Source organism: Empidonax traillii, unplaced genomic scaffold, assembly GCF_003031625.1.
Source record: "Empidonax traillii isolate 1590-97213 ecotype Southwest subspecies unplaced genomic scaffold, ASM303162v1 scaffold484:size464376, whole genome shotgun sequence".
In the NCBI taxonomy this organism is placed as follows: domain Eukaryota; kingdom Metazoa; phylum Chordata; class Aves; order Passeriformes; family Tyrannidae; genus Empidonax; species Empidonax traillii.
Window position 1 is genome coordinate 354,717 of NW_020955677.1, and position 24,101 is coordinate 378,817.

At 40.5% G+C, this 24,101-nt stretch overlaps 1 protein-coding gene across 1 annotated transcript in view; it reads right to left on the reverse strand.

Annotated features, from left to right (window-relative positions):
• The window catches only part of OXCT1 (3-oxoacid CoA-transferase 1), a 75,683-nt gene extending 58,051 nt beyond the window's left edge, over positions 1 to 17,632 (reverse strand). Inside the window, exons 1-4 of the mRNA XM_027896174.1 lie at positions 17,509 to 17,632; positions 15,257 to 15,365; positions 13,814 to 13,904; positions 2,613 to 2,748 (exon numbers count right to left, since the gene is read on the reverse strand). Coding sequence (XP_027751975.1) covers positions 2,613 to 2,748; positions 13,814 to 13,904; positions 15,257 to 15,365; positions 17,509 to 17,580 — 408 coding nt within the window. The 5' untranslated portion in view covers positions 17,581 to 17,632. The remainder of the gene's footprint in view (positions 1 to 2,612; positions 2,749 to 13,813; positions 13,905 to 15,256; positions 15,366 to 17,508) is intronic.
• Between the last annotated feature and the right edge of the window lie 6,469 nt (positions 17,633 to 24,101).

The following is a 24,101-nucleotide window of genomic DNA, read 5'->3' on the forward strand; positions in this document are numbered from 1 at the left end:
ACAGCTTGGAGAGATGGGCAAAATCTGAAATTCAACAAGGGAAAGTGCAGGGTCCTGCAGCTGAAGAGGAATAACCCTGGGCACTGGTACAGGCTCAGCGCTGACCTGCTCGAAAGCAGCTCTGCAGACACAGACCTGGGGGTCCATGGACCACAAGCTGTCCTTGAACCAGCAGTGAGTCCTTGTGCCCAAGAAGGCCGATGGTATCATGGGGAGAATTAGTAAGAGAATTGACAGCAAGATGGGGCAAGGGGTCCTGCCCCTCTGGTCAGCCTTAGTAAGGCCACATCTGGAATGCTGTGTCCAGCTCTGGGCTCCAAGGTATAAGAAAGACTTGGAGCTCCTAGAACTGGCCCAGCAGAGGGCAACAAAGATGGTGAAGGGACTGGAGCATCTCTCTTACGAAGAAAGGCTGAGGGAGCTGGGCCTGTTCAGCCTCAAGAAGAGTCAACTGAAAGGGGACCTCATCAGTGTCTCTAAGTATCTGAAGGGAAGGTGTCAGGAGGCGGATCCAGGTTCTTCTCGGTGGTGCCGAGCTATAAGACAAGAGGCAATGGACAGAAACTGAGGTACAGGAAGTTCTACCTGAATATGAGCAAGAACTTCTTTACTGTGCAGTGACCACGCACTGGAACAGGTTGCCCAGAACAGTTGTCTCCTTCAAAGAAAATATTCAAGAGCTGTCTGGATGCAATCCTGTGCCATGTGCTCTGGGATGACCCCACTTAAGCAGGGAGGTTGGAGCAGATGACCCACTGTGATCGCTTCCAACCTGATCCATTCTAGGATTCTGTGATTCCCAAGAAATGGAGCTCAAGACTCTCTTCTCAGTAAATACTTAAGACTGCTGAGACCCTTCCAACTCAGAACATTCTGTGATTCTGTGACTGCTGCTTTTCCCAGAAACTTATACAAATATCTGTTTAAAGCCCATGTGTCACCTCTTAAGATGTCACACACTAACATGCTGTATGTTTTAAAGTTAGACCACCAATGTCCCAAAAGACCTCAATAGAATGTTACTGCTACTGATGATTTTAGGATCTCATTGCATTCGGGCTATTTGGGTAGCTTAGCAGTGCAAAAATAATTCAAACTATGGCACTAAAAATTAAAGTTGTAAATTGTCTCATAACACTATGCACAACAGTCTCCTAACTGGATTCCTGCCCACTAGATGGCAGACACTGCACACATGACATGCCCAAAAGATGCCATCACAATGGGAACAGAGCAGTTCCCTGGTTTACTTCTCCTTATATGGGCCTCAGTAGTGAGCCTAATTCATGTCTTTTTCTACAATCTGTAAGAAACTGCCAGAAATAAAAGAGTGTTCAATAAAATATACACACATGTGTGTATTCATCTATATATATAAAAACATATATATTTCAAATTAATACAATGTAACAAGCCATAAAAGGAATTCACACAATACAACTTCTCAGTTCCTAACAGCAGTTGCAGCACACATCCTAAGACAGTGCACGGGGGTTGTAAGGTTTTGGTAGCTACAGGGGTGGCTTCTGTGAGAAGATGCCAGAAGCTTCCCTCATGTCTGACAGAACCAGTGCCATTAACATACTAAACAAAGAACTTATTGCACAGATGCAAGTGCATCCAGAAAAGAGTGGAATGAGAATGTGCTAGTGGAACAGCTCTGTAGACACCAAGGTCAGTGCTCCAGGCAGAGATTTCCCTGCAGCCTGTGGTGCAGACCATGGTGAGGCAGCTGTGCCCCTGAGGCCATAGAGGTCCATGGGGGACCAGAAATCCACCTACAGCCCCTGGAGGACCCCACACAGGAAGTTCCCCGATGAAAAGCCCACACTGAAGAAGACTCCTGGGAAGACCTATGGTTGCATGGAGAGAGGAGGCCCTTCTGGAGGTTTGCCAGCAGGACTTGTGAGCCTGTGGGGTACCCACAGTCCTGAAGGACTGCATGCTGGAACCTGTGCTGGTGCAGTCTGTTCCTCAAGGACTGTACCCCATGGAAGGGACTCACGCTGGAGCAGTTTGTGAAGAACTGTAGCCTGTGAAAAGGACTCACATTGGAGAGGTTTGTGAAGGACTGTCTCCCATGGGAGGGACCCCAGGCTGGAGCAGGGTAAGAGTGTGAGGAGCTCCCTGAGGAGGAAGGAGTGGCAGAGACAATGTGTGATGAACTGACCACAACCTCTATTCCCTCCTTGCCCTGCACTGCTGGAGGGGAGGAGGTAGAGTAAATTGTGAATGAAGTTACAGCTGGAAAGAAGAGCGGAGTGGAGGGTTTAAGATTTGGCTTTATTTCTCATTATCCTACTCTAATTTGATTGGCAATAAACTAAACTGAAGTCTGCCACGCCCATGACAGTAAATGGTGAGTGATCTCTCCCTGTCCTTATCCCAACCCACGAGCCCTTTGCTATATTTTCTCTCCCCTGTCCAGCTGAGGAGAGTGACAGTGTGGTTATCTCAAGTCCAGTCGGGGTCAAACCACCATAGATAGCAAGAGCCACCTGCACACAGGCAAAACACTTGGATTGCAAAATAATTTTATAAGAACACTTATGCATTAGTCTACTCAGTATTTTAGATTAAAACAAATCACCAGTCTCTTAGACGCTCCTTACCTGTGGTGTAAGCTCAACTTCAAGCTCACCAGACAAATACTGGCGCTCAAATTCAGCGTTCTCTCCAACATACGATGACACCATGCGTTTTATCTGCTTAGTCTGAAGCAGAAGACCAAGTCCAAAATTGTCAACGCTGTATAGAAAAAGCCAGACAATAGAGTTTTGCTGTAAACAAAGTACTTGATAAGCTTTAATGATTTAACAAGAAAAAACAAAGTTATCTCCCCACACTAGGCATAAGGAATTGAAGATAAAAATCAAATTCCACCTTGTAGGGGGAAAAAACATCAAAGCTATCATTAAAATTTAAGATTCCAGTGTTTGGACCTCATCTCTTCCCAGGCACAGAATACATCCAAAACTTTCTTTAAAGACACTTCACATGTTAACAGCTACAGCTGGACAAGTGGTGTTATTTTACATATCTGCTCCTTTAAAAAGTCTTACCAATTAATAAAATGTCATACGTGGCTTTGAGTGAACAAAGATATATTTCTGTTTGCAGTCCTGCTCCCCAGAAATAAGGGAAGTTATTGCTTCGCAGTTCAAGAAGAAAGGCACACTCACATTTCTAGTGCTAGTTTGTATATGAGGTAACAATATTTGTACAAATTTTCTTATTATAGTAAATAATTTAATTTCTTACTAAGAAACTGCCTACTCCAACAGGGTTTTAGCACTGCAGTCAAGGTTTTCTTGTCTGTGTCAGCTTAAAATGAATGCCAAAGATGACATACAACACTTTCCTTGTGCCAGTGCTTCTAAAATTCTGACATGCTTTGTGATGTTTGTCACCTTTTTTGCAGGAATGTATTTCAAGAGTTCCCATAAAAAAGGGGCTCTGTAAAAAAGGCTACTTCAATTTGAGGAAATATGAGGATAAAATATAAAAATGGAAATAAACATAGATGATATTGTAAAGCCATGTTTCTATCACATTTCCGACACATTATGCAGGACAGCAGCAGACTGGTACAACTCCACAAACCTCCTCTACATTTATGCTGGTTTCTGCAACTTATGAGCAGAGAACTTGGGACTTCCACTCGTCCTTTGAGAAAGATGCCATGAGCCAGACATACCTCACAAACAGTGATGTATATCTGCCACCAGTTGGCTTAGTTCAATTTAAACTTAGTGATCCACACACTGGCTTGAGATTTCAGGATAAGAAGTATTGAAAAATATTAGAATAATCCTTTAAGATATCCAGTATTCAGCATGCTGTAATTAACACACATGTGCTTACAACAGATGCACCCTGCTGAAAACACCACTGTGGAAGGAAAGCTCTGAAAGGGACCGGATTAAAAAACTTTACTATTATGCATTAATAATAAATAAATAAATAAAAAGCATTCACTTTCAAATATAACAGTGGTAATGCTTTGCCAGCGCTGGCGTCCCACACATGGGCTGCAGTGCTGTAGGTGAAATGAGAGGGGCTGAGCAAGCAGGGCCAGCACCAGCTATCCACCTCCAACCACAACACTCTCAACAGCTGCATGGACAGACATGCACATGCAGTCAGAAGGACTGTGCAGCTGCATGCATAAAGAGCACTGTTTTAAGGTTAGGACTATTTTAAGAAGATGGCCCACTTCATATGCATACTCAGGCATTTTGGAAACTGCGTGTGAGGAAGTGAAACAAGCTTCTCTGATCTGGTTCTCTGAATTTATTCTATGTTCTCTAGTTAAATGAGAATGTGTAAGTAAAAATATTATCAAAGCTTGCTCCACTGTCCAACTCTAACCTACTAAAAAGATCTAAAAATCTAATTCTGATGCAACTTCAAAAATGTTGTGGTGCCAAAGACTTGAGAACAAAATGTGTGTTGCCTGGAAACAACCTGTATTTTTATATTTCCCGATAGGAAAAAAAATCTAGCAGTTTGAAACTGAAAGAGCTGGGAATAGAACAGAAAGTCTTGTGGGCAAAAGGGATTAAAAGAGATAATAAAAATAAAAATGCCATAATTTCCTGTACAGATTCATTCAAATCAGGACAATTCCCCTCAAAGGAAAACTACTAAACCCTGACTTCTCAAAAGGCAATAAGCAAATACAACAAATTAGCCAACATCTGATGACAGTTTAATGGGCTGGTATAACTACAGTACTGTGTAGCAAAAGTACAGAGAATTTAAACAAAACTGCGAAGTGCTGTCTAGCACAAGAACAAGGAGCAGCTTGACCTGCTTGCAAACCAGTTTGAAACTTCTGTGTATCATTTGGGTGGCTAACAGCACTCTTACCGTTGCAAAACTTGCAAGTTATCAAGTAGACAGAAGCAGACACAAGACTCCTGCGTGCAGACAATGAAATTCTGAGTGCACTTCCACATGAGAAAGGATGACAACATGAGAGGGTCAGGGGTAGATCTCTAATGGTTGAAGAAATTTCTGCCTCATTTCCCTAAGATCCATAATCCTTCCTCCTACATTCTCAGAAGCAGCTACTGGAACACACTGTCCTTAGCAGGATTTGAATATCATCCTGCAGGATCCCATGCAGGATCCAACATGGATACACTTGATTCCCTAATCTACTATTAAGAGGTATCTTCTCTCAAATAAAACAAAGAAATTAGGTACAAAATTACCCAAAAGTTATTCTCTGTCACAGTCATGCCAAGTAGTTCTTCAATAAAGTCACTTTTTCTTCTCCCCTCAAACACAGCCAAATCGTCCAAAATCAAAATTGCTGCATGGACCTGTCACTGAGCACATAGGTCTTATAAGAACCTTATTTCCCTACACCAATGAGAACAAGAATTTAACCTGTCAAGTCATGCACCAGGAGTCTCTGCCTGCCTGACAACACCAAATTACTTCAACTCTCACATACAATTAATCTTTAGAGCAGCATCACAAAATCTTGTTGCTGTTACTCATGTTTATTTTAGATGTAAATTTCTTTAAAGAAACGTTATCATTGCCCATCTTTTTTTTTAAGGATGCAACTCCACTCAGGTTTCCAGCTAAAATAACTCTTTTGCTTTGCACATACATCAGTTTTCATCTCCCTCCAAAACCTCATTTTAAGCACTTCAGCCCATTTTATGTTTTCTATGTTTCTCTCTTACATTTGAATGTCCTAGGAAACCAATGCTGCACACATAAAGTGGTGTTCTCAGTCCCGTTCTCCCTACTCTTTGCTTGTCATTTAATATCTCTATCTTAAAGTAAAAAACTCTTGTCTGGGGAAATTTCCTTCAACATAACACTTTTATGGCCATTTCAAATTATTTGTTCTCCCTTCCCATATTTTGCTGCTTTCTTGGTTGTGGTGTTTCAGGCACAAAAGGTTTTTTTAACTTTTTAGCTTAAATTATTTTTATGCTGAAAGTGTTACCCCTAAAATACGTCTTTCAGGCAATGCTCTCCCTATCAAACCATAAAAAGAAAAACAGAGCTTTTACTGAATGAATGAAAATAATCTATCCTATATCTCTATTTTAAAAGCTGGATTCAGTCCTTTAAAAATTTAAACAAAGGTGAGTACAATAAAAATGTGTTGCCCTAAATGGGAAGGAAGAAGGCGTGGTGGAAGCTGACATAGTTGTTATGCGTGCTGTCGGAAAAGGGAAAGTACACAGTAGTGCTAGACAGAGAACGCGTTCTTCTGCCCTCAAAATTGTTAAGATTTCTAGAAGTTTCCCTGTTCTGTATTAGGATGAAATGTAAATCAACAGAATACATGGAATACAAATAAGAAAAGAGATCTAACTAGGCACTCATCAAGGACGTAGGTGATCCAAGTTCTCCATTTCTACTGATGCAGATAAGAAAAATTACGGAAGTCTGGCTATTAAGCAATATTTCTTCCTATTGTTTTGTCTCTCTCATACCTACAAAACCTTCCTGTCAAAAACTAATGCCTGCCTTTTCTAATAAAAAAAAGTAGCCAAAGATGACTTCAAAGACCTAGCCCACATATCTCCAGTATACTAGAAGTCAAAGGCAACATGTTGATGTTTCACCACAGATAAACAATAATCTGCAGCTGTCAGACTCTTTTGTCTGGTGGCTCAAGCAAAACACGTTCTACCACATCACAGGGAAAAAGAGATTACCTACATTTTCAAGCTGATAAAAGCCTCACACATGAACAAGCCCTACATACCTTGATGAAGCAGGGGATAGAAAACTGCATTCTTAAGCACAAAAAAAGGATCCTTGGAATGTCACACTTTGGCTCGTATGATTGCTTTTTGTTTGGGTAAAAGGAGATCATTACAACTCTCCTCTCTCTCTGCCTCAGTGAAGACAGCTGTGTGTCTTATAAGAGTGGGGGTGGTCAGAATAGACTGGCTCCCCTCACTGGAAGGTAAGCAGCATCAATTAGCATGAGGACTACATCTCTTAAAATGATGTGTTCCTCTACAGCCACTGTTCAAAGATTCTCCAGAACCTGAGACAGTATATTCCTGGGAGATCCCACAAGGCCAGAAGTCGTTGGTTATGAAAGATTACCATGAGAATCTTGAGTTTTGGAGAAATAAAACATGTTCACCAATGAGAAGCTAACATGATACCCTACCTAACCTTTCTCCTCTCATAACTGGGGACTGGAATTATGGGAGGGTAACTACATCACCCCTGAAGACTACAGATTGTGAAAGAAAAGCATGCAATATGAATCCTGGGGCAAGACTCCATCTCAGGTAGAAACTAGTGTTTCCTGCAACTAGCTGTTGCTACAGAGAAAAAGCATATTAATGGTTAGTCCTATTCCTGGGGAATGCTTTATGTAAAGCCATTAGTCAGCTTCTGGAGTTAGATCACCAGTCTCTGCAGCCATTCAGCAAGTCCAAGTGCTGCATAATGAAGCAACACTTGAAACTTGATAACAGATGGACTTGTTCCAGAGATGGAAATTTTCTTGGCAATAGGCTAGGAAACAGTTTCCCCTATCATTCTCCATGTAGAAGAGGCTGGTTTTTTCTGTAAACATCAGCTTTTTAGTCTTCAAAAGATCTCCAAGTGAATTCCTAAGGAAGATCAGATATATCTCCCAACTAAAAGGAATGCATGAATCACATGAATCTTAAGCTTTCAGGCTCAGGGATGCCTGTCTACAGCATGAAATTTTACAGTGTGAAAAAAGGTATGTGGATGAAAGTACCATCTGTGTTCTTAGGTCCACAAAAATGAAGTATAATTCTGGCAGTACCAGAAAGATATCCTTTACAGTCTTTATGCAGAAAATTAGTAGATGCCTACCTAGACGGCCTTTGCCAGAAGACACTGAACAAAAGTGCAGGTACACCAAAGGTAAAATAATTGTGGACAAGCAGTCACATAACAGTTCTTCATAACTCATCTTCTCCAGACTATGTCCCACAATAATCTCCCCATGTATTACACTGGAACAGTACTAAGGAGCCAGCTCAGATGATATTCTGTTTCTCCTTCTTCTCTGTTCCTCACTTCCAGATGGGTACACAGAATAGAGGAAAATGAGGAATCGGAGTTAACTAAGAGAGAGAGAGAAAAACCAGTTCAACTCATAGAAGGATGAGTTATTCAGAGGTGTGAGGTTTATTTGCCTTGTTGATTCTTGTCGTCAGCCAAATGTCTTGACACTGTCTTAACCACCTTCTTTTTCCTAGGACATTTTTCCACCTGTCCAATTGCAAATTGCTTAATGGAAAGCAGAAAAGAGAGGTTGAAGCTCTCTCAGGGAAGGTGATGAGAAAGGAGGAGGAGGAGAGAAGTATGGATGGGTGCTGCCATATGCTAAGGCAGTCCTGGTCAGGAGAAGGAAGAAGTAGAACAGAAGACAGGGCAGTGGGTCACAGCTCCCAGAAACCACATAAATTGTCTCATCAACTTTTCAGTCCATGGCAAAGGACAAAATTAACAGTGCACTGAATCTCTCAGCTCATAAGCCTGGGACTTCTTTCACTTTGAGGGGAAGAAGAAGAAAGAAAATAAGGGAGCCGTGGTTGTGGGGACTCATAAAGCCCAGTATGCAAACTGGTGTGACTGAGCCTTAATCCCCCACTACTCCTTCTTTACAGTGTCTGCATTGCACCTTTGCCCCTGTGCTACTTCAGTCTTCTCATGGGGACTCTGTCCTCTCTGCTCCCCTAAGTTTCAGTTTCACAGCAAAATGGCAGTAATCTTCCTCCACCATCCCCCAAAAGTATCCTGTGAGAATGATGGGTGCAGGCATATAGGTCCAGTCCATCCACACGTTGAAAGGCAAATAATTTTTAAGAGGACAAAGTACTGCACACTGCATGGTTACATCAGCAGCAAGATCTCCTCCTTCCACATTCCTTTTTGTTATGAAATGGTATACTGTGTATTTATTACAAGTAAAACAAGTCTATTCAGAACTTTTAAAATTCACCATATTTTTCCTTCACAGTGAAGTTTATATGGTATAGAGTTATTCTGATAAATATTCAAATTTCATCATGATGCATCATACTTCAAAAGTCACTTTCACTGTCGCTCTTCTGTAACCAAGTTGACACATTTCCTCAGCCACACTGAGTTCCACAGCTATTTTGTTCTCATTTGTAATCACAACTAGAAAGTTATCTGCACAGCTGATTTCTCAATAGTTCCATGTAGTGCAAAGTTAGTACAATTTGCCCTGCCAAAATCCTAAATAACTCCACACTAAAATTAGCTAGATGACCTGGGCAGATTTTCAGGGATTTGCAGTTCACACAGTGTCACCAATTTAAGAGCTGTAAAAAAGCACCTGATTGGATTCTTTATGAAGAACAGCGATAATTTTTTAAAAAAGTAAACTGCTTCAAATAATCAGCTTCACTGAAAATATACACCTTGCCTTCTGATTCTGGCAACTTGCCATGTGCAGGATTTTACACAACCCACCTCTTCTCTTTCTACCAAGTGAGATAAGAATCCCGGGCAACCTTGTATTTCACTTCTGAAAGTAAATTTAATTGGGATGTTTAAACAATTCTTATGCACATACAAAAAAGACACACGCAATATAAGACACTGAGCATCACCCTGATCCCATACAAGCCTCCTTTCAAGTCCCTCAGGCTTTTTCAGTTACATTTTACCTTTCTGAACCAAGAGATTGTCAAATTCATTCAATTAAAATCACTTAATACCTAATACTATGTGGAAGAATGTCATAACTTCCTGTGAATTTGGAATGAAACTTTCACTTGATGGTACTTTTATCTATGTACGGACATTTTACGTATTTTAATAAATATAACACTAAGAGAGACAGAGAGATAGATCGATAATTTTAGTAGCAGTAACAATGGAATTAAGTCAAAGGAGTTAAATGCAAGAAAAAATGGGGAATCTGTGGCAAAGATGTCAGACATGTTTTGTTTTTAACAGAAACATGCAATTCCAGGCAATGACTGAAAAATGAGAAAAACTTTAAACTTTAAAATACAAAGCCTTTATCAAACCTGTCATGAATTCAAAATATTTAATTGTTAAGAATATAAAACCACCTTCTGTGCTTTAGAATATGGGGTGCAGTAAGTTTACCACTGCATCTGATCCCATAGTGCCTTATAGAGATTTGGGAACCACAAACAGCCCAGCCCATTGGGAAAACCAGGGTATTATGCTCAATAGAACTAAGTAACTGCATTCAGGCATCGTGACCAACAGTTCAAATGTTTATCTCAAAGCTATACTTCTCCTTCTTAATGCATAATACTGTAACTCCAAAAGACCTTCAGAAAGAGTACAGAGACCAAAGGTTCAAAAAGCTGGTAATGCCTTTTAAGAACACTGTCTGAACCAGTGATAATCTGCCTGCATGCTGTCAATCTCCTTTTAGATGATCACTCAGGTGATTAGTAATTAAGATATTAACTGTGACTTCTCTATTTTTACTGTAAGTGAAAAACTTTCTGTTCAACACTACTGCATTCAAAAAGAATGCATATTTCAGTCTCAAAAGCAGACAAAGGCCAATTCTGATAAAACAGTCAGACCACGTGTGTAGCTATCACAGATAATGGGCTTCACTTTTATCCAGCACAAATTCATCTTACTAAGGTGGTAGAGACAGAAGTGTTGATGTCAGAATATGATTATACCCAAAATTAGTTATCCATTTCATTAAGAGCAATTAACTAAAAATAATAATTTCATTTAATTGTTTAAACTTTTATTCTAAATATTTGGCTATGCTGACAAGAACACATATTTTGTTGCAACACAGATGCTGAAACTACAGGTCTGATAGCTTGCATTAGGGAAGTCTCAGTGTAGGGTGACCTGAAAGGTCCAAGTTCCAAGTGACTTGAAATCAGAATGCGACAAGATACCATGAAGTTACAAGCAGATGGAAAAAGAGTCACGTGCAAGAACGTACTGTATACTAATCACAACAATGCTGAGAATTTGCTGAACCAGTGTTTAAAATAAGGACCTACTGACATATGTGGAATGGAACAAATTTAAATAAGAATGCAGAAAAACTTTAATAAAATGGATTTTGGTAGCTTACTAAGGCAAAACATTCTAAATTTAAAGGACGGAAAATAAAGGACTTTAAAGGACTAAAAAAATACTGTAAAGGAACTATTTAAAATACGAACTATATAAGCAAAACAAGTTATAAGGGAAGATGTGAGAGACTGTATTTTAGAAGCACACCCAGTTATCATGGTTATCTTTCACTATCACCCTGGTTCACAAGCTTCAGTTTCCCCTGCCGCAAGTTGTGTAAATACCAGAGTTACTGGATATTTGTACTGCTTCCCTTTCAAACACTTTGCCTTGTTTGGCTTGGCAAAACAGTAACTGCTCTTAAAGGTGCTGTTTCACTGCCTAGCACACAGTGTCAGCACCATTGCACTGCTCAGCACCAGACAGTAAGTTTGGCAGTACAACGTTTCTAACCAGGGTCCCACTAAAAAGGCCAAAACAAGGAGTTCACCTGCCAGCAATTATATGACTAGAACAAGTTCTTGCAGGAGGAATCTCCTCCCCGTTACACTGTAGCACAGAACAGTAAGTGGGATGTGAACTTGTGAACATCCTGTTGCTTTAAAGTTGTTTCCAGAGACTGCCAAGCACTTCTAGGCTTTGCTGAACCTTCTTTCCAGCTAAAAGAGAGTTGGCAAGAACACTTTAGGACTTCCTAATTACTGCTTTTCCCTAGATATAAGCGAATCACTGTCTCCACTGCTGCTATTTTAAACAGATAGCTCTGTGACACATTCCGTGGTTGGTAGGCATGTGCCTTAATCCATGTAGCTGCGCTGCTCTCCAGAATAGGTTGTCTGTCTATGCACTTGGCTCCTTCTCTGCTCCAATTACAAGCTGCCTGCTAACCCCACTGCAGTCTGAGAAAACAAAGCTGCAACCGACTACCTCCTGTTTGCTGGAAGAAAAGAAAACAGTTGCAGTCAGGAAGCTGAAACACAGCAGGGCATCAACTGCAGCACAAGGAACCAAAGCAAAACAAACTGAATCATGTGGCATATTGAAAGTGGCGAATTACTCATCCCACAAAGTACCTGACATCTCCATATTACAGGAACAATTCACCCTTTGAATACTCCTGTTGGAGGGTATATGACTGCCGTGCTACTTCATTTGCAAATACATTATTAGTATTGCAATACCTGATAATACCACTAATACTTCTGGACATGGTATTGGAAGATGCACAGTATTAGAAAAGCATGCTTTTTAACATGCTAATTAGAAGATTAAAAATGGTATCAATTGCTGTGATGAGAATTCTGACTTTATTACTGACAACACTGGTGTTTTCACCTGGTTTCCAGATCCTACCAAACTATAGCAGGCTAAGTTCCGTATACAATAATACAACAAATAAAAACAACAGATGAAACCATTATTTTATTATTAAATTTCAAAATAAATTACACTGTTCAACGTGAGAGCAAAACTTGTATTTCTACAAACTACACTTTTGGAAAACTCTAGATGTCCTTGAGCATTTTCAAATTGTTACACTGTTCTGTGAGGAACTTCCCAGACTTTCATAAATGTTCATGGAGAACTGGTTCCCGGGAAAAAAGGAATAAATTTTGCTTTCCTGTTAACAACCAAAAGCTTTACAGAAATCACTTCAGCCACAAAGGTCAAAAAATTTTCATGGAAGTTAACATTATGTCAATCGAAATTAATTCTAGCCTGTAACATCACAAACTATGTGCAGAAAACAATGCAAAATATCTTCTTCTCCATTCCACAATGCTCCTCTTTCCCCTTTTCCTCACAGTCAAACTTTCAGCTCCCACACAGAAACATCTGAGCAATCTCTCTATATACATATAAGTGTGTTATTCAAAAATAAGACTATGAAGAAAGTTAACGATCTCTAGTGATTGATCTTTCCACTCAAAATTGTCTCTTTTCCTCTCCTTTTTATCATCCAGCAGAAATTGCTTCCCAGAGGATCCTAAGGAGCTTAAGTTTGACTGTGTATGTACCAAATACCAACACAAATAATCTGTTTTTCAATTAATGTGCAATTCATATTTTGCATATCAATATTTTTATTTAACATAATTTCTATTTTCTTAATGCACTCCAACAGAAGTGGCTGTAATTATTCCACTATATGAAGATTATTAGGTATTGTGGAGTCTACTACAATCAACAACTTGTGTAAAAATCAGGTCAAATGAGAAGCTGAGAAATTGTATGTAAAATAACTATTCTCACCGTAAAACCCACTAATGTGCAAATATTTTAAAAAACCAATCAAAAATTTCGAGACTCATTAAAGAGCCTCCCTGTTCTTTCATCACAGATGTTCTCCACTGTTTTTTGTGTTCTTTAGGGTATTTTTAAAGTAACAAAAATACAGCAGGAAGGTCAGAAAACACCAAACTGAGTTTAAAAGTATATAACTATTTGGAAATTTCCAACACACACACAAAATCACTGACAGGACATTTAAAGCATCCAAATCAGAACTTTCAGTTACAGTCAACTAGTTGAATATATATATATAAGTATATATTTGCAACTCTCTACAACAGTCACAGCTCTTCCCTGACAAGGCTGAGTATACATACATACTGTACTCCCTGGGCTCATTCCAAAAATAACACTTTCAAACCAAGTTGTGTGGTTAATATGAAAACTATGATGGTGAAAAGGAAGGGTTCTTCATATATATCAGCATTTTCCCTTGAGAGGAATATTTAGTCTGTACTTATTAAAACACAGACACATGAATACCTACCCTGCATTGTTACTGACTGCAGTTATTCCTTTTACTCCAGTCTTCAGTAAACCCCCAATGAGGTTTTCAGGAATCCCACACAATCCAAAACCTACACAAAATACAAGAAAACTGAATATGTAACAACTGTTTGAAAGAACACAGATTATTTAGAAGTCTGGGAATTAAAAAACTTTTCTGAGTAAAACAAGCTTCTTAGCTGACTAAATAAAACAACAATCCTGGAAAGACCCTACCCTAGTAGTGTAATCGCCTGGTCAGGTTGCTTCCCAGTTTCCATTAAAGCCCTTTAGCCATCCGGGGTCTGTTCACACACAAATGGCCTTTGGGGAAGAGCTCAAGGACTTTGGCTCTCCTGATGTGTGTCCTAACCTCTGTATTCATAATTTCTCCTCTTTCTACCCACCCAGCCTTCAGATCTCTGCTGCACATCCCATACAGCTTAGCCTATAATTAAGTGATAAAAATCTGGGAATTTGAACACCCTTGGGAAGATGTGTAACTGGAAGCACAGTAACCCAGATCTCCACTAAGGCACAGGTGCCTCATGGTCTCACCTGTTATGCAAGAACCCAGTATGCCCAAAATGAAATACCATGTCACACTACAGGTACTACCATTTCACAGAATCACAGAGACAGGTTGGAAAAGACCTTTGAGATCATCATGTCCAACCTATCATGGCCTCAGATCTTTTCTTCAAACAACAACAACCAACCAAACAAAATGAAACTTCTCAGAAGGAATTTTGATTCATTATACATGTACAGTGAGGTTTCTCATGTTTTCTCAATGTTACACTCATTACTTCTTCAATATCAAAACAACCTACAAAATAGAGAAATCACTTTTCTTCACACAGATGGAACAGTATGAAAGTGGAGATATCTAGAATATTCAAAGGCTCAAATCACAGGGAAAGTCAGTATGACACAACTCCTTGACTCTTCTAGAAATGCCACGCATAACAATTAAGTGTAACTTAGATTAGTATTATAAGTATATATATATATATATATATCTTCACTTCCTAACAGCAAAAACAGGTTATGCAATTTGTTCAAGGTCACAGAGACCCAGAGAGCAGGCGGATACAGGATACAGAGAATGTTACCATAAAAATAATCAAACCAAATCCTGAAATGACTACGCTATCTTGAAAAAGCCCATGTTGATTTTCTGGATTCAAACTAGGACAAGTACAGTCTAACATTTCTTTAGTGGGAAAGAAAACCAATGATTTTTCTGAGGCTTTTTCCCTCCCCTAAGGCACAACCTGGATTTTCTCACTGAAAGAATACAAAGTGGGAAACCACTTGTTTAAAAAACCATGCAATTCCACAAATTCTCAAATTAGTTAATATTAAAAGAAACATAGTAAATGAATAAAAAGTATCTCATTAACAGAAAGTGATTGCATCCTTAAAGAATTTAAATATTTACCACCAACAAGTATAGTTGCCCCATTGGGTATATCTTTTACAGCTTCAACAGGATCAGTATAAAATTTTGTGTTGCGATGAGAGCTGGTAGAAAAACAGCATCCACAAATCTGCAATAATAAAAGAAACAAGTGAATGAACAAAAAGCACTATACAGTAGCTTTATAATGAAAACCATGCCTCTGGTTACACAAGAGGGAAAATATGTAAAAAAATATATTGCTACTGTAAATACTTAACATGGGGAGGTGAGGAAAAGAAGGCCACAGGTCTTCAAAACAAAAGAATTCCATCCTGACTAGCTGCCAAATTGTGACTTACTGCAAACAGATCTACAAATGCAATTCCTCAGCACGAATTACAGCAATCCACAGACTTCTCAAACCTATACACTGCTTTGTGGAGCTTCAGAGATATCCATACACTAAACATATACAGAAATTGCTGAAGCAGAGAGGCACCAGCACCACAAAATTTGAGTGGAAGCCAAGGAACAAGATGAAGGCCAGCGTTGTACTGGTAGTATAGTAAGCAGTGACACCCTTCAACAGAGTAAACTTTCTCCCAGCTTCCTGACGCAGTCCTAATGCTTCCTAACGGAGTCTTAGGCTCTCTTTGTGTTGTTGAAGAACAGCCCAGAATTGGGGAGACTCCAAAAAGTGCGTGAAATATGGAGGGCAAGAGGAAATCAGTGTAAACCCCACCCCCAAACAAATGCTTCAAAATGCAGCGCCATTAAACAGTAGTCATAATAACTCATCTATTACATTCTTAGGTCATGGTCACCTTTTTTCCTTTAAGTATTTCCCACTAACATCAAGTACTTGATCAGGCACCAGAAAAAAAATGCCATTTAAGTCACTACCTTGGTACAGTCTCAATAAATTGAGAAAACCTGGAAGCTACAGTACTATCTACTGGTGTTTCCAGTTCTTGATAGGAGAAGTGAGCTTCTTGATGGGAGAAGTGAGAAGTTCTTGATAGCCTTGTGAGATGCAATACAACTGGGCCGCAAGCAGCTTGAGGGCCAGAGCTGGAGAGAGGCCAGGGCTCTGCTGTGTCCTTGTCCCCAGCCATAGGAAAATATTTTAAAGAGGCTACGTGGCACCTTTTCTTTAATCTTCCTGACTGCATGCTACAGTGGTGAACAGAGTGGCATGGGTTACACAAATGTGCATTCACAGGCTGTATCTCTCTTATGAGAGTATCTGCCCTTCTACACTAAATATGTTCCTTTTAGTCTCTTTCCCACCCACCTTGCTGTTTGAAAGGTGGGTTTTCAGGGAGTTGAAGTGCCAAGGATCACCCATGCACCCCTGCACACTGGGGCAGCAAGCTAAGACCTCACGAGCCTGCAATTCTGGCATCCCAGTTTTAAAAAAAGTAGCATAGGGACAGATGAGCTCTTCAAAAACCAATAGAACTGAAATAAATTTTATGGAAAAGCAAAACAAAACCTGAAAGTGCTAAGCACTAAGATTTATCATCAGGAGGAGTAAACACGGCCATGAGAAGGTAAGCTTTTTCACCTAAAACAAAAAAAGCAAGGTCACGGACTTCTGGCTGAAGAAAGAAGGAAAATAACTTGGCTATGGGTTACGTGTGGGCTGGAAACCATTAGAGTTGTGGGGGTTGGCAGAAGCTTCCCACAGGAAGGGCAAAGCAAGCGAGTGAGGGAGCTGCACGGCCGCACACCACACGTCTGTGGGCAGCAGGAGATGGCGCGGCTGCCAGCGAGGTGCGCACACCTGCTGCCCACCCCCGGGACGCAGAGGGGCGGTGAGGGCAACGTGGAGACACATAGTAACACGCTGTAGCTGTGCTGCCTTCTGAAATGCTGAGGAAATTTTAAAAATATGTAAAAAAAAAAAAAAAAAAAAAAAAAAAAACCACCCAAAAAAAACCCACAAAACCCTCCAAGCAAACCTCCGTGCCGCCCTCCCAAGGTCACCGCATCCCCACACGCCGCCAGGGCCGGCCCTGCCGCGGGGCCGCGCTCTGCCCTCCCTCCTCCCGCCCGCGGGGCTCCCTCAGCACAGACCCTTCACGAACAAAGCCCTGTCGCGGCCCCGCGGCGCGGGAAGAGCCTCCCCGGGGCTGCGGGGCGGCCGCCCCCGCCCAGGGCTCCGGCCACCCCCGCGGGGCACGGCGGTCCCGGCATGGGCGGCTGCGGGCGGGCTCCCCGCCAAGGTCAGTGGCGGGCAGGGGCAGGCGGAGGGTCTGAGGGGGCTGAGCCGCCTCGCCCGCCCTTACCTCGGCCCTGCGCGCGGCCGGCAAGAGGATGCGGCGGCCCAGGGGCTGCAGCAGGAATTTTAGCGCCGCCATCTTCGCGCTGCGCGGCTATCGGGGAGCGGAGCGAGGGGCGGCGGCCGGGCCGGGCCGGGGCGACGGGCGCGAGTGCGCGGTGGAGGGCGAGGGGAGCGGCGGCGGCGGGACGGCGGATCCCGCGGGCGGGGAGGGCGAGGGGCTCGGCCCTGACGCGCGCTGACGTCGGTGCGGCCGAGGCGGGGCCGGCGGCTGAGGGGCCCGGGGGTGGCGGATCTCGGAGCCCCCGGCCCCGCTCCGGCCGGCACCTGGGAGAGCTGTCCAGCCTCCCGCTGCTGCCAAGCCCAGGGAGCCCGCCGCGGGCGCTGTCCCACGGGGAAGAGCAGCCCCTGCTACTGTAGCTGCCACTGACACCACCGGCCCATCAGCCATCGGTTTTGTTCGTAAAAACCATCAGAACCCACGTGGGTGGGCAAAGCAATCACTGTCACATCACTGTTACAGTCACTTCAATAAACAACAAGTTTTCCTAGTTTCATTTTCTTTCTCCTGCTTTTCTCTCCACAGTTTCCACAGATGGATAGCTTAAATGCGCCGTCGGAGCTGTCTCCCTGCAAAGTTAAGGTGGCTTAAATTTCTGCCCTATCACTTTCTGGCTGAGAACTAACACCACAAGAATCAAGGGAAGGACAGACGCTTTGAATGGTTTACGTTTCCAGTGCACAGCCGTCGGGTTGAGCCAGGCTCCAGTAAGCACATGGTTTCCCACAGGGCACTTGGATACTATGTTTGGTGGGAAAATATTACTAGAATAGATGTCTGCTCGTTTCAGCAGCAGCCATGTGATGTGAACTGCTGGCCCTTCTGCTCCTTCTAGAAGAAGAATTCAAAGCATGACTCTGCCATTATTTATGCTCTCTAAAAATACCCTGAATAATCAGTGCATGTCCCAACGATGCCCAATAGAACTGAAGGACTCACAGGAAAATGTAAGAAGCTGTTTAGATGCTGGAACATAAATTCTCACGTGAATGGCAGGTCACCCTTCTGCCAGATCAAGCTGCCCCTTAGTTTTATTTCCAGGCTGTTTCCATCGCAGCTGCCAGCCTCTCTGTACTTTGCCAATTGCAGTGATCAACATGCAGCAGGATAAGTTACAAGGAAACCGAGGTTTTAAGAATGTGCTACGCACCCTGTCCATTTTGTTGAGAGCATTGGTCCAGCCTTGAAGGTGCTGGTTAACGGCCTGTGACATGCCACTCTCCTATGCATTTTAAAAGGTGCTGGTACCTGTAGTTACAGTTCACATAACAGACAAACCTTGCAGATGCCAATGAAGTGTAGTGGTGATGCCTTGACTGTTGTGAAGGTTTTCAGTTGGTTAATTTTTTTCTAGTTATTCATCATATTTAGCTAGTCAGTTAAGTCTGGGGAAGTTTGAGGTGTAAAAAGCTACAAATTATGGAGTCTTAATGAATTAAAAACAAAATAACAGCACAGCTTGTATTCTTCTAGGGTTAAGCATTAGCAGAAAAGTTTCACAGGGCTGGATTTCCGAGCCTTGGTTCTTCCTAAATTTCATACAGACATGTAAATTCCTTAAGTCATGTTTCCTTTCATGACAAATTTTCCCTAAGCACAGAAAAACTTGTCTAAAGTAAGTTTATTTTCTTTAGTTCAATAAAGTAAGTTTATTATTTTCAGTTCAATAAATTATCTTCCTTTACACCAACACTGTGAATTCTCAAAGTATTCACTCTTTGCACTATTTGGGATTCCAACAGCATTCCTCCTTGCACACTGAAGGAAAGGAACAACTACATATGTGCATAAGTATTAATACCTACTTCGAACATCTATTATGCAAAGCTAGTTTTTCTACTTACATAAATTACAGTTTCTAAACTAACTTTTTCCTATCAGATGTTATGTAAAAACAATTTTTTTTTATTATTATTTTATTTTTTATTTTTTTTTTAAATTGCGAAGTCCACATGTTTTGGACTGCAAGCATCTTATTTTGGCTTAGAAAAGCTCCAAGCATGACTGAAAGAGTAGATAAAATAATTTGTTTTGGAGTAGTTTGTAAAGGACAGTACATCATTGAATTTGTCTCTTTTTTAAGATGTCTTAAAACTCTTCACTCAACAAGAACTACAACTAAGTGGCCAATGTTATACAAGTCTCTAAAATGACCAAGAATGTTTTAATATTTTGTTCAGTGAAGTAAATCACGTAACAGCAGTAAATGTGAGTCAAAACACTATCCAAATTTAACAGCACTTACAAATGAGGAAAGTTTTGAGCCCTTGATGCCCAAAACAAGTTAGCAGGTAGGCATTCTACAGCTATCCCAGGTTAATCATTATATACACACTGTATAAAACCAGCTTACTTATACTGCTGTCAAGCACAAGATGTCAAAGTCAGCAGTCCAATACAGTGAAACAGTATTTCCCCAAGAAGCCACCAAAGAGTTAATAGATAATTTGCAGGTTTCATTTACCTGCACAGGAGGAACTACCCAAACTCTGAGGTAAAAAACTTTTTTCCTTGACCTTTTTTTGGTTTTTTTTTAAAATTTGTTTATACTTTACCCAGATTTTAGCTAATGAAAATTTAGTAATTCACCTTTCTTTCAGACCCATTGGAACTTGGCAAGAAAATTCAGTTAGTGAGGCATGAAAACCACATACAGAGCCACAGTGAGAAGGAAAAAGGAAAGCTCATTTAACTATCCAGCAACTAGAATACACAGAGAACACCTAAACTTACCTTCAACGTTAGCAGGTCCCAGTACTGAAACAAGAGGTTGGTGTTTAGTAGTTTTGATTATTACTCAAAATACTAAAGTATTTTTTATATTAGTCACCTAAAAGGACTTGCAGCTCCTCTTTGGTAAAGGACAATAAACCTGATTCCTTTGATTTGGGATGGAAAGTCACAGAAAATTGAAAAATTATTTCAAAGCATTTTCATATTCCTGTGAAAACAGAGTGCTGCAGGAAAAACTAATAAATGGAGGATGTAAGACTTATGATACTGTCCTAAAGACATTACATAATTAAAAATGTGGCGAGAACATGACAATAATTACGAGCCCCCATGCAATACATTCAACAATTTTAAGATCAACTCATAGCACTTACAGGATGTATAATTAACTAAGAGAAGAGGGCTGCTACCTGCGTGACCAATGATTACATGACCTAGCAAATCATGTGAACCTAAATATTCAACTCATTAACAAGATTTCAGTGAAAGGAAGGTCATTACAAAGAAAAATGAATATTTGCAAGTCTAATGAAAATTACACATTAAAAATCAGCAGCAATTTGGCAAATGAAAGTTCAAACATAACTAAATATAAATACCAAAGGTAAAATTTAATTGGAAAACAAAAACCAATTAGAAACCCCAAGCCCTAAAAGCTATTGTCTAGATGTAAATGTAAAGCAAATAAAAGAACCACAGAGCCAAGGTTTTTGAAAGAAATGTGGACTTTTTGAGGAATCTCTTTGCCAATTTTTCATTCATAGAGCTAAGCTTAAGATAAAGAAGGACACAAAACTAGGAAGAATCAACAATCCTTTGGCAAGACCATTTCTTTATCCCTGAAGGACCTCTTGAGCAGATAATAGTAAGTAATGAAAAATTTTTGTTACAATGAATATCCTAATAGAATACAGGAGCTCATCTAATTAAGAAAATAATAAAAAAACCCTACTAGTTGGATGAGGAGGTCCATGCTGTGAAAAACAATCTTGGGAGTTTTTTTTGTTGTTTTCATTCTAGTCTGGTTTTCATTTTAGGTGTCTCATATTTTAGGTAGAATGTCCTACTTTCATATAAATTATACAGAAACTTCTATATCTTGTCAGACTATCATATCATTATTATGGGCTAAGATAAGCAACTATGTAGAACTTCTTAAAAGCCAAGGAACATTTTATACTTGGGCAAAATTTGAGAATTAAAGTTACCACAGCAAATTATTATCCTTCACAGCACTGAAAAGTAGCCCCTGAAATATCAGCAGTTAACAGTTTTTACTTCACTTTGGTTGTCTTTAAAAAATTACAAAGCTTCAAGTTTTCTAACCAGTGCAAACCCTGCACCTCATTCAAAACCACAGTATTTACACTTAATTAGCACTTAAAATTAAGGTGCCATTTTAATTTAAACAGAACCACAAAGTTTGTTACTCAGCATGATCCTTGGCACTTCTATTCATGTTCATATATTGCTCATTTAGTAACTGGCATTACATTGTCTAAACAAGCCAAGGTGACAGTCAGTATGTATACTAGTTCTGGAGAAAGGATAAGGGACTTATCATTCTTTTACAGGAGGAGTGAGGAAAACCAAAATGCCTATTCAGCAGATACTTGCAGACATCAGCTGCACAAGTTCCATATGTTTGTGTATTGATACTTGTGGATGATGGTTCAAATTCCTTTTCGGAAAACCCTACTAGTTTCTCACTCCTCACTTTAGCCAGGATTTTTTTCTGCAAGAATGCAACAGAACAGGAAAGTCTTTCCCCCCACACCCTCTGGATAAGCTAAAAGAATGGGTTTATTTTACACTACACACCAATAGTGCTGTAAGAGTAAACACAGCAAAAGTGGCTACAGAAACAATAAACTGTAAACAGGAATCCTGAGCTGTCACTGCAAGTCAGTTCATGTTTGGTAGCACTACTGTAACAGGCTTTTCCGGATTCTGCAGTGCAATGTTACATTAATAAGCTGCACAGGGGTTCTTTCAAACAGCAATAAGAATGTACCATAAACACAGAACCTAGAAAGACTTTGTAAAAAGACCAGTGAAGAAATTTTATTCCTTATATTTGATACAAAATGTATTTAAAAACCCCCACAAAACAAAAATGAAACAAACAAACAAACAAAAACAACATAAACCAGCAGAGCCCTAAGATGATTATGCTGACCTTGTTGTGCAGAGGTTGTACAGAGTAAACAGATCCCATCCCTACACCCCACTCTGCACCTCGTTGGTTCTGCACAGCAAGACTACAAGGCCAAGCTTGCAAATGAAGAAAAGCAATACCCTGGCCGCCAAGTTTCTCCTGTAACTCTGGTTCCCTCTTTGAAACTTGGACTTTGCCATCTATTCCATGGGTGTGGAGCTTAACTGGAAAGGAAGCTTCTTGTCTACAAGAGTCTAGTACACAAACACATGCATGTAATCTAAGCCCTTATAATTACTTTATCATTATCTGGGCAATTCCCTACATGCACTGACAAAATCAAGTGCCAAAACATTCTCCAACTGTTTTGGGTGCCAATTGTTTCATCTAATTCTCCTAGTACATCCAACTGCAGGAGGAACAGCTGTCAGAACAGCTTCCCCCTTACAGTGGGCAGCTCATCAACAGCTTGGTTAATATTCTCAACAGTCCAAAACTTACACATGTAAAAGCAGACAGGCTTTTCCATGCCTTTTTATTTCTCAGTCACAATCAACTGAAAGAATTTGTAGGGAAGGTAACAAATTTCACACAGGATATATAGCAAAATCTGAAACTTTTAAAAATTTTTTTTAGAAAGTGTTTTAAAACAAATGCCTACCATTCACACTTCTATCTTTTTAAAAGGCCTTCGGAATCCACTAGTCTTAGAGCATTGTGTTTTCCCTCAGCTCTTCTCTGGTTTTGGTAAAGTCGGATTTTAAACCTGGTTCTACAGATACACACTCACAAGGAGCTGCAAAGCCTGCAGCAGAGCTAAGCCTAAGCAGCAGATTCCTTCCATTCACACACAGTTGCTTGTTGCAGAGCTCGTAGGCCTCTTGCTCACGTCACCGGTTCCAAACATCTCGTCAAAGATCCTGATGGCTTGTTACAGGAGACAGTTTGAAGCCATAGCCCAGCTGTTCACTGAAGAATTCTATATTCCAGTTTTTGGGGTTTGCAGAGTTTCAGTAAATGCAATCATTTCACACTGACACCTCTTCCATTAAATGTCATGGTTAAAAGCTGGACTATACTGAGCGTATTGGTGACACCCTGTGGCATCCTGCTGAACTCTCAAACACAAATGGCTTTGAGGTCTTTGATATTTGTCTTCTCAGCACCAAGGTCTGTCCTCACTTAAGACTCGCAGGCCTCAACGAGTCACTATTTCTGTAGCACATGTGGCATAGAGAACATTAGGTACCAATGGTAACCAGAAAAACTAGGTTGAAACTAATTACTATGGGAATGGCAAAAAAGGGCTCAGATTCCCACATAATTTTAAAATGTGTCATTCACATGACTAGAACATTTACTCCAGTGATAAACTTGATGCCTTTTGCTTGCAGTGCATTTACATTGCTAATAATTCAAGCAAGCACTTCCAGAATTTCACTCAGCTTGCAAGTTATCTGCAAGAGAAATCAGAAAATTTGTCAGCAATCTTGGATTTTTCATGTACCTCACATTGTAAAACCTTGGTTATCATTATCATAATTTGCCACTTCAATAGCTGTGCATCATAACAGAAGAATTACCTGTGAGATCTTAGGTCTTTTAAATCAGTATGTTTATTTTCTTATGACTTTGAAAGATAGTGATT